The 10,927-nt window shown below is 38.6% G+C and overlaps 1 protein-coding gene across 1 annotated transcript in view; it reads left to right on the top strand.

The window, feature by feature from the left end:
• Positions 1-3,845: 3,845 nt before the first annotated feature.
• Positions 3,846-10,927, top strand: part of gna12a (guanine nucleotide binding protein (G protein) alpha 12a) — a 49,311-nt gene continuing 42,229 nt past the window's right edge. The window contains exon 1 of the mRNA XM_041784753.1: positions 3,846-4,591. Coding sequence (XP_041640687.1) covers positions 4,274-4,591 — 318 coding nt within the window. The 5' untranslated portion in view covers positions 3,846-4,273. The remainder of the gene's footprint in view (positions 4,592-10,927) is intronic.

Genomic DNA, 10,927 nt, shown 5'->3' with positions numbered 1-10,927 from the left:
TTATGATCAACATTTAAATATGGTTAAATCAATTTTACTTACATTATTTCGCAGCACTGGACTACACCATTTAAACATTTTTAAAGGAGAAGCAGGGCCCCCAGTATTTTATTTTATTCTATTTCATACAAATTTCAGTCTGTTGGCCAACTAATTTAGTTGCTTTTGATTCAGTAATGACACTTATTCACTAATTATTATGAAAAAAATAAATAAAAACAGGGGCCCAGGTAGTCAGTACCCTTTCTATCCCTGTGCTACATCCATGGAAGCCACTAGTAATACAAATGAATTCAGGTGAATTTGCAACAAGCTAAGAGGCTAGTGGAGCTTGAGGCCTGCAAAAATGATGTATGGGTTGTTAGCTTCATAAGACACAAGCAGGTAAACATTGTAGACATGCTTTTAATGTAAAGTGTGAATGCACGAAGTGATTTTAACTTGGTATCCTTGGAGTTTAATGCCAGATGTATACATGAGATGCCTTTCCTAGTGATGCTATGCCCACATTCACACCTGAAAACTAAAGAGTACAACACCCATCTGAGATGCCAGCTTATACTGGCAAAAAAAATGCCCCAAAATATTAATATTATAAATATATAATATTTGGCCTCTATCTCTGACTCATTATTTTACATTAATGTTTATTGTCTGGATCTGTCTCCTTTTGAGACCTTTTTCTGATCTAAATTTGTATTGTGTATTTGTAACATTTTGGTTTTTTTTTCTCTGAATGGCTTTTTTAAAACTTATTTTCTTATCATTTCATGATGTTTTTTTCTTTTTTAACCTTTCATAATATATCTATTGCCATCCTTTTGCTGCCTGTTTTTGTGTGAAGCCGTTTGGCTGCATGTTCTTATGTATGAAAGGTGCCACATATAAATAAAACTGACAGCTGCTGCTCTAAAGCACATTTCATTCACTAAACTTTTCCACAAACATCCTCCACTCTTCAGAAAAACTCTTTAATGCACCATATGCAAATTTTGGTGTAACGAAACACCAAACCTGGTCCTTGCATATGAATACCTTCCTACAAATACAGCTGATTCCTGTCCTGATTTATTTTGATTTTTGCAGGAATGGCTTTACTGGTTGAGTGAGGACACATATAAGCAATTGCTGCATGTTTTTCACTCTTTTCAATGCACAAACCCAGCTCAGAAAACAATTTACATGTGGATAGAAATGGACATTCTCTGAAAGGACAACACAACCAAACACAGAGGGGTAAACAAACATAAATATTTTACACAAAAACGAGGGGAAAAGACCACTATATACATAAAATTACAATGTACAACAACATGCAAAGCTGATACACAAGGATATGTTTATCCACATTATAATGTAAAAACAATAGTGTTGGAATAAATAATGCATCTTGAATATAATGAATTAGCTTTGCACACAAAGTAGTGGGGTATTTTCAGAACATACATGCATAGGCCTCATGCTGGGGTGGATTAATTCACAGGTTGGCTAAGGCTAGTCCAGGGCCCCGCAGGCAAAGACACCTGGACTGGCCAGACAGTTCTGAATTTTAAGTTACTGACCCATAAGTAACTTTTTTTTCACATTGCTGTAGCATCCGATTTGATTGCTTGATACAATAAATCACATTTAGCTTACCCATGCTCTTAAGTCTTTTTTCTTTCAAATAACATCCCCACCTTCAAAGTGGTAAAATGTCAGAGACAAAATCTGAAAAGCTCAAAGCTGTTTCCACCTTTCAGACGCTCTTTAAGTGGCCTTTGGAATATATTTTATATGTGCCCTGAGGGTGGCCTGTGATGTAACATACCTTGCACAATCTTGTACAAGAGTTACTTTTTTATGGTGAAGCATAATGAATAAGGAGGTGTGTCTAACAAAAAGAATATCCTAGGGCCTGTGACCAACTTAATGTGCCACTGCCTACATGTTTGTACTCAGTTTGGACAACCATGATGATGCTTAGTCATTTGGAGAGGTGGAAAAAGTTACTGTGGTTAAAATGTACTTAAGTAAAAGTACTGGTCAATAAATCTATTCAATTAAAAGTGAAAAGTATTTTATGTAAAGTGCACTTTTAGTACTGAGTACTGAGCAGCTCCTGAGTTGTACAGCGAAATATGATATTTCCTCACTGGCAAGAACAACAAGAGAATAGATCTCCATCCAGGTTGTTCGGGTAAAGTCACACCTCCATAATAAAGTCAAATACAGAGCAAAATTAACAGTGTAAATAATAAGAAAAACATATAAAGTTAAACTTAAGCCTTGTCTGTGTGGGTCCACACTACATATAGTTAAACTACGCTTTAGAAAGTGTTAAATATTTTACAATATGGCAGAGCTGCGGTAACTCTGGGGGGAAAGTGGTTCTCCTATGGCTAGAACAAAGGAGAGAGTCAATGTCACAGCAAGGTAATGCATACTGATAAAGAACTCCATCAATCCATTGGGAACACCTTGAGTCACAGGTGGTATCTCTAACTCAGTGGGCAACTTCACTCGTGGTGCAAATGTATCACACATCACAAAACAATACCAGAGACATGACCAAAGGAACCCCAGCAAGGATCACTGTAAAACAGGCAACATGCAAAACACATCAAAACACTCTGCAGCTGGTTACTTTGCCCACACATCCACCTAAATTCAACTCTGAAATGTTTCTCTTTCTGTGTGCTGCTGTGTTGTCAACAGAGGTGAAAAAAGCACAAGACTACTGTGCTCAAGTTAAAGTACAGTTACTCTTGTTAAAACTTACTTAGGTAAAAATAAAAGTACTGATTTCAAAATGTATCAAAAAGTGCAGATACTAAAAAAACTGCTCAATAACAGTCATTTGAGTAAATGTAATTAATTACTTTCCACCCTTGGGTTTTGTTTGCACTGTGTTGCCATTGTTGCTGCCTCTAAGGGGGACAACACACTAGTTGAACCAGTTAGCTATTTTTCAATATGGCAGGTGTTTTATGTATGTTTAACCAATGCTAAATGACTGTAAAATAAAGAATACACGTACTTGTTTGTGTGCCTAATGATACAAGTCATAAAAAACTCACCTCTGCAGCCACATGTCTTCTGCAGCATATTTAGGACTTAAAAAATCTTGCTGGAGGCAAAACAAGACGGGTATTGCTGCAGCTCGGAGAACTCTCTGATACAGCCCTTCCCCATACAAACCAAAGATATTTGCAGTGGCTGGCTAATTGGATGTGAACCAACGCGAGCTCTTATTTTGAAAAGGCGTGGCTTCCTGGTTGCCTCCTGGAGGTCAGAGGCTGTATCAGAGAGGTCTTTGGGATCTAGCCATTCACTCTTGGGCAAAACAGACGCTTTTAACTTGTGGAAGGTTCCAGTTATAAATTGTGGCCAGGTGCTCATTGTTCTTAACTTAAAAATTCAACTTACCTAGCTTTAAACATTATATATAAAGAAACGTAAGGGTACAAAACACTTGCTATTTGCATTGTCAATCAATATTTTTATCTTTATGTGTACTGCATGTTTTTAATTGTCACGTCTATGGTCAGACCTCCCTGTATAGTAGTAGAGGCTGAGACCAGGATGTGTGGACTTTAACGTTTGAAACGTTTAACTAGATTTACTAACATGTGGACACAAGTAAGTTTAGCTGAAGCCAACGGGGCTCTGCAAAGAAAAATGATCAGCCTACTTGCTCTTACCTCGGTTGAAAAGTTGATGTTAAAACATATTAACCATTGAGAGTCACAACCCCCTGTATTATGCCCACGCCCCCATGGTGATTGTCGGAAGAGCACCGGCGCCCTACCGTCCCTCCTCCGCCCGGAGAAGCTCCTTTCTCTCTCCGTTACCCAAGTTCATAACCCCGCTGGCTGTGTATGGAGTTAGTTGGACTGCTCTACTATTTAATCCAACATAGTGCCATATTTTAACTTTCTTGGATAGAAAGACCACTGTTAAAGTACAAATATTTTCCCCAGGCCTACGTGGAGACTGAAACGCTTGAACTTTTTCAACTTTTTGGACATTTCTTGGCTTTGTTGTCTTTATCCGGGCTGATATTTGTTGATGGCGCGGTCTAACCAAGATGGACTCGGGTTGTCTGCCGGTTGGAGACTAGATAACGGCTTCACCTATTACATCTAGATGTGGACTTTATTTAATTACCCGCTGTGAACGTGCTCTTTATCAACTGGATGTAACCGGACTGGGTATTTTCTACCCCAGAGGTCTCATCCTATAATGAACATTTTCCCACTGAAGCTTCGCTGAACTTTTCCCACGACTCGACATGTCGGGAGTGGTCCGCACCCTGAGCCGCTGCCTGCTCCCGGCCGAGGCCAGCCGGGACCCGGGCAGCAGCAAGGAGAGGAGCCGGGAGAGGGACGCGGCGCAGGAGCGGGAGGCACGGAGAAGGAGCCGGGAAATAGACGCCATGCTCGCCCGGGAGAGGAGAGCTGTCCGCCGGCTGGTGAAGATTCTTCTGCTGGGGGCCGGAGAGAGTGGAAAGTCCACATTCCTCAAACAGATGCGCATCATTAACGGGCAAGAGTTTGATAAAAAGGCACTTCTGGATTTCAGGGACACCATCTATGAGAATATACTGAAGGTAAGTGCATTAAATAGCACGAGGCCTTGAGACAAACTTTACAGCCATTAGTCCAAAGTTTGAACTGCCAGATAGGGTGTCCTCTGTTTCCTGCTTGTTGTTTAACATTTAAATATAATTTTATGTGTTTAGTACTCACATAGCAACGTGAAAACAAGGTGAAAAATGGGAATTTAATTTCAAGAAGGTCTGAGAAAGTGACATTTGGTGATACCTGACCTGAGCAGAGAAATCTGTCTTTGTCAACCAAAGCTTATTGGACACTAAATTAACCATTTAGAAAGGTCACCAGTAGCAAACATTACATGACTGATTTTGGTATTTGAAAAAAAGAAACTAAAGCCTCAATTCCTCAGTACCAGGTAGGGATGGGCAATAGATCAAACTTTTTGGATAAATTGATATATATTTTAAGGAGACATAGATTAAGAAAATATTGTCTGAACTGATGCAGTTGATGTCGATTTATAATAATAGATTCCTGGCCAAATACCCTGTAAAAACATTGTTAACATTAAGAGCCATTGACAGTAATATTAATGCTTACAAGATAATTAATTTGAAATGGGTTGTCCTAACAGGGAATTATAACTTTATTTATTCAAAGAGACATTCTTATAGGGTTGTCAAGATCAATCACATTAATCACAATTAACTACAATCCACAATTAGTGCATGATTTTTAAAATGGTGATTAACTGCATATTTTATTGTTCCTTTGCTTGCTGTGGTAAAACCACTGCAGTACCGCCATGCAGCCACAGTGATGTAAAATAAGTCCACCACTGCTCCTTAATGTCTCATTTCACTTTAAAAAGAACTCACAGACAGCTCAGTGGACAAGTCAGAAGTCATCTACACCTTGTGTTATCAAACATTTACCCTTTCAATCCATAACAAGATCCTTTTTCCAAGTTCCTGTTTCAATCTTTGATCTACTATGAAAAAAAGGTCTGTTTGGGGTGAAAAAGCCTAGTGGTTGGGTTGCACACCATGTATGCAGGTGGCCTGGGTTCAAGTCCAGCCTGTGGCTCCTTTCCTGCATGTCTCTCCCCCACTCTCTCATCCCTATTTCTGACTCTGTCCACTGTCCTTCGCTCTAAATAAAGGCATAAGAAGCCCCAAAAAGTATACCTTCAAATAAAGGTTTGTACCCAAACAGGAAGTTAATCACTCTTAGTTTAAGACAGTAAAAAATCATAACAGCACGAAAAGAGATTGAAATGCAAAACAGTTGAAGTTTAAAATGTGATAAAAGGGTGTGATTGATCACGATTAACTACAGATTTTTTTAAATCTTAAACGGCGTAAAAAAAATGTCATCTTTTGACAGCCCTAATTTTTGATTAATTACAATATTTGATATATATTCTGGCTTTATGTTATTATGGGCTTAATGTCTGCCAGTATTTACAACCGATATATCAGCTGTAAATATCAGTCTTCAATACCAATAGATTTTTAAGCTGTAGGCAGGACCAGAAAGCCTATGTCAGCTGAAGTCATTTCTTTGTTCATCCTCATTTCTTAAAATTTTAACTGGTTAAAGACTGAAATTTTAGGTCTGAATGACATGTATATATTATGAATATTGGTATCAGCTAAAGGGATATGTAAATGTCAGCATATCTTGTACTGGCTAGAAAACAATATTGTACCCCTGATACATTAATTCCAATAAATCTCAGAATTTCTATGCTTAATCATGACTAATGTCGCTTTTGACGTTTTATTTTGAAATTCCACTATTTTGCATTTAAATCTTTTTGTTGTTTTTTTTTCATTTTGTTTTTTTGTTCTGTTTTAAACAAAGGAAAGTTGACTTCCTGTTCAGATTCACACCAAATTTTATTATGATAGAATAAAAGGAACTTTGGATAGACTGAATGACAAGAACTCCACCACAAAAGAGAACTTGTTATGGATTGAGAGGGATAAGGAAAGAGTCCTAGTACAAGCCTGTTAAAAATGTTAAGATAAGACAAATAATACTTTATTGATCCCAAGGGGTAAATTCTTCATCTGTAATGACGGGAAACTTCTTTGAGATTGTTCTTTCTTTTCACAACAAATATAAAAACTATATTAGCCAATGACATAAAGACCTCTGAGAAATGATGAAAAGCATTTTCACCATTTCTAACATTTTGCAGATGAAATAATGTAGTAAATGATAATGTAATCAGCATATTAATCAGTAGATTAAAACATCTGTTTTTGCAGCTCTAATGTTGACATTTTTATGCAAAAGTTGGGGTTTACTCACACATACATCCACTCAAACACACAAAGAGGTTTGTTGACATAGTACATATTTTTATCCTGGAGTCTGGTGTGTGTTTGTGTGTGTTATAGTGTGTCTATGCGTTCGAAGGCCCTTTGTTTGCTGTGATGGCTGGGCCTCCTTCACCAGCTAACAATACTAGACTATTCCTGAGGGATGAGCACATCCGCCCTCAGTGCCACACAGCCCAGACGACGATGATAAGAGCTGCACTTCTGCACACACAGACAAGGCAGCAGTGTACAATACCCCCCCCAATACCAGCATACAGTGGCAGTGCTGTTGTAGAGCCATATCGCTTCACAGTAGCCCCTCTTACACACATTTCATCACCACTTACCAAAAAAATCACACAGTACATCATGTGAAGGAGGAAATAAGAGAGGTAAAAGTTGCAAGACATCATATGATATGCCCACAGTGAGAGCTATCAAGTAGTAAGGAGCATCTGAATGAGGTTTTAGTCATCCAGTAATCCCAGTGAGGAAAGATAGATGTGAGGAGGAGACATGAGGACAAAGGAGGATGAGCTGAGCAGTGTCATGTTGACACCATATTGATCTCAGTTTATCATAAGTACATCTTCACAGTTCTAAGGAAATCATTTACATCAGTAGTTGGTCAAGCCACGAATTCCTGAATTATTTGATGCGTGTTAAGGCTTTAAAGATCAGAAAATCATAACAAATATCAATCACTGTTACCAAAGACTCAATTTGGTGTCTTGTGTGTTTGGCTGGAAATCAAAAAAAAATGTGAAATTACCCAAAAAAAATCAGTTTTACGCAACAGAAATGAAGAGAAGTTTCATATTTGATAGAAGAGAATCAGTGGCATGATAATCAATTTAAACTCAGATACTGCCTGAATAGCTCAGGAGAACTGTGCTGTCAGTTGAGTGCCTTGCTATATATTTCCCCCTTTTTTTTACATCTTTATCTACACTACTAGGTCGTTTCCACCAAGCAGTCTGGTTAAGTTTGGTACGGCATGGTACGCATTTTTTTTGTGTTTCCATAGAGCAAAAGTTGGAAAGGGTCTCAAAAAAACGACCCGTACCGTCCCACTTTTTGGCATCCTTCTTACTTATCTGTCCAAAAAGGTTGAGCTACACGCAGAACAATAGGGGTTTCAGTGCCGTCATGTCAGTGCGTGACACGACCGCTCTGCTCCAGGCTGCAAAACGCGAGTCTGCTCTGTCAGGAACGGGTGAAAATGGGAGAAAAACAGACTAATATCTGCTTAAATCGGGGATATTTGGACTTGATAGAGATCCACACTGTTTCCTTGTCTGTGAATATTGATATGTGGGCACAAATCGAGTTTCCTGACGTTTATCTGGGCCTAATTTAAAGTACACAAATCAGAGCCACATCAGCCTTGTTTATTCACGATGGATGTGAAACTAAATTAATGCTGAAGTTTTGTGAATACGAGGTTTTAGATCAGTTAATTCTCTGTATTGTAACTAGTTATTCATCTACTCCTTACTTTAGGTAACTTGTAAAAAGATCGCTCTGTGGTTGTTGAAAGTGTTTATAAAACTCCGGGCTGCAGGCTATTTTAAAACAAGATCAGCAAAGATCAGACTCACGCTGCATGTGACTTTACATTCATAGCCTTTACAGCCCGCCGACCGAGTGAGGGCACGGGTGTCTGTGGAAACGCAAACTATTTTGTTGTTTAGCGTACTGAACCATACTGAACCGTACTCAATCAACCACCTGGTGGAAATGCAGCTTATGTAATGCGGTCTATTGAGCTACGTCCGTTGAACATGAATTACAACTCTGGTCATAGGAAACTTAATGTCCACCTACTGTTATAATCATTTAAGACTTTACAAAGCCTTAGAGAAACACAGAGGCCAGATTTGTCTTTGATTAACTTTAATATCCATCGTTCATCATCAGTGTCATAAAAAGTTTTCTTCTACCACAGTCTTGCATGCTGTGCATCATCTAGAAGTCACTGTTTATTATATCGCTTTCGAACAGAGTGAAATATTTTACCACAAGACCTTAATGTCTTTACTGATGTATGACCCTATCAAATAAAAGTACCGGAGTTGTCTTGTGTTGACTGTCATGTGTGTTGTTCTTGGAAACAAAATGTTCTACACTAGAATTTAACTTGATAGTTTTGTGGGTTTTTGGCTACACAGCAAATCGTTTGTTTGTGACTGGACCATCACTGGGAAGCAAGCTTCTCTATCGAGTAAAACTCATGAGGCTGTTATTTGAGTTTACTTTTAAAGATAGGGTGAAAATAGAAACATTTAATGGCCACAGTGGGAAAAGACAATAAGGTAGAGGAATCAGTTCTAATGAACAACAGATCCTTGCTGCAGTAAGGGCATTTTTACACGAGGCAGGATTGTTTTATACCACGCCCAGGTACGCAGGGAAATACTGAGGTCCAAAAACAGAGCTTACATGGGAGATTTGGGGATATGCTACCCCCGTAAATGGTTTCAATTTTCCTGATCTAAGGCCTTGTCCACATGGAGATGAAAACGATACAGTTCCATTTTGTTTTGAAAAAGTTTTCCGCAAACACGGAACCACTGAAAGCGACTGAAAACACTGCAGTATATATGCCAAGCCTGTAACTTGCACTGTTACACTGCCACAGAAATGCACCAAAAGAGAGAAGAAGATTAGAGAAAACTGCTACAAACTTTTTCCCAGTTGCCCTTCTGGTTTTTCTCCGTGGTAGATTTAAGAACATCTAGTGTCTGCTGTTGGCGGTGGCAGTAAAGGAGCATTTGATTTTCCCATAAAAGCCATAATAAGCTCAATAGCTTATGCAGCACGAGCACAGCCCGCCATTGTTGTTTTGGTTTGACACAGGCATGTGGGTTAAGTGGGCTATGCTATGTATGACAATCGTTTCAAAAATGATGCGGGTGGCTGTCCACACGGAGAAGAAACGGTAAGCATTCAAAGATTTGTTCACTCTGGGACCTGGATTCAAAAAGTAGCATTTACGTCCTCCCTGTTTTTGTGTGGATGAAGCGCCGATATGACAAAAAACTTGCGTATACTCCTGAATTCGTCTCTGTGTGGACGGGAGGATTAAACACGCCCATTAGGTGTGGGATATCCCCTCCATCCCCTCTCCATCATGGGAACCTGATTTTAGAGGACCAAAACAAAGCAGGAAGGAAAGCAGGGATCAATCTGAAAGAGCAAACAGAGGTTTGCAGCACAATTAGGATTATAAAAATAAATAACATTGGCCGAGTTCAGGTGTGGTCCTGATCTCCGAATCCCACTAATTATAGCTTTGGTAATAAGAAAAATGTCTGCTGTAATCCTCAGCAAAGGGGAATTATATATTGTTCATAAGGTCACCACAGTAACAGAGTATTAAACCTTGAGGTGATACTATGCCTCTTACTTTATCTTTACATGTTTCTAAAACATTTCAAAAAATGACATCACTCAATATTTGGTCATTTCTAGTTGATATTTATTTACTTTTTTAAGTTTTCAGTAGAACAACATGGAGAAGATTTTATAGTTATAACAGAAAAGAGAAAAATGAGTAAACAAAATGAAAGCATCAGGATATCTCTGTTAGGATGTGCTGTACTTAAATATGATGTTGCAAATATCTCCTCATTGTTTGAATATGAAATACCTTTATTTGTAATGACAGCAGTTATGATACACCTCTCCACAACTGCACCCCATACACAGCTCTATAATTCTGTATAATCCAGTATCTGACTTTGCCTCTGGGGATCCAGAAACATCGATGTTGTAATTCTGTACATCACAGAGCTATTTGGGCTTTCTGGGGAGTTCATAAACTCTCATCAGTCCTTCCTTTGAATGGAGATATGGGATGAAAGCCTCCAGACATCAGAGACAGATGTGAAAAGTTATTGCATTGGAACAGGCTTGTAAAGATGTCTGATCAGAGACTCCATTAAAAGGTCTTTAATTTGGATGCTTTACATTGTCATCCCAGGGAAAGTGAGTTCCAATCAGTTTTTATGAAAACACTAGTACGTCATTCATTTTTAAAAATAAGTTACTTTGTGA

This window comes from Cheilinus undulatus, linkage group 4 (assembly GCF_018320785.1).
Source record: "Cheilinus undulatus linkage group 4, ASM1832078v1, whole genome shotgun sequence".
Taxonomy (NCBI): domain Eukaryota; kingdom Metazoa; phylum Chordata; class Actinopteri; order Labriformes; family Labridae; genus Cheilinus; species Cheilinus undulatus.
Note: the sequence above shows the minus strand (reverse complement) of the source record. Positions and strands in the feature narration are given on the sequence as shown.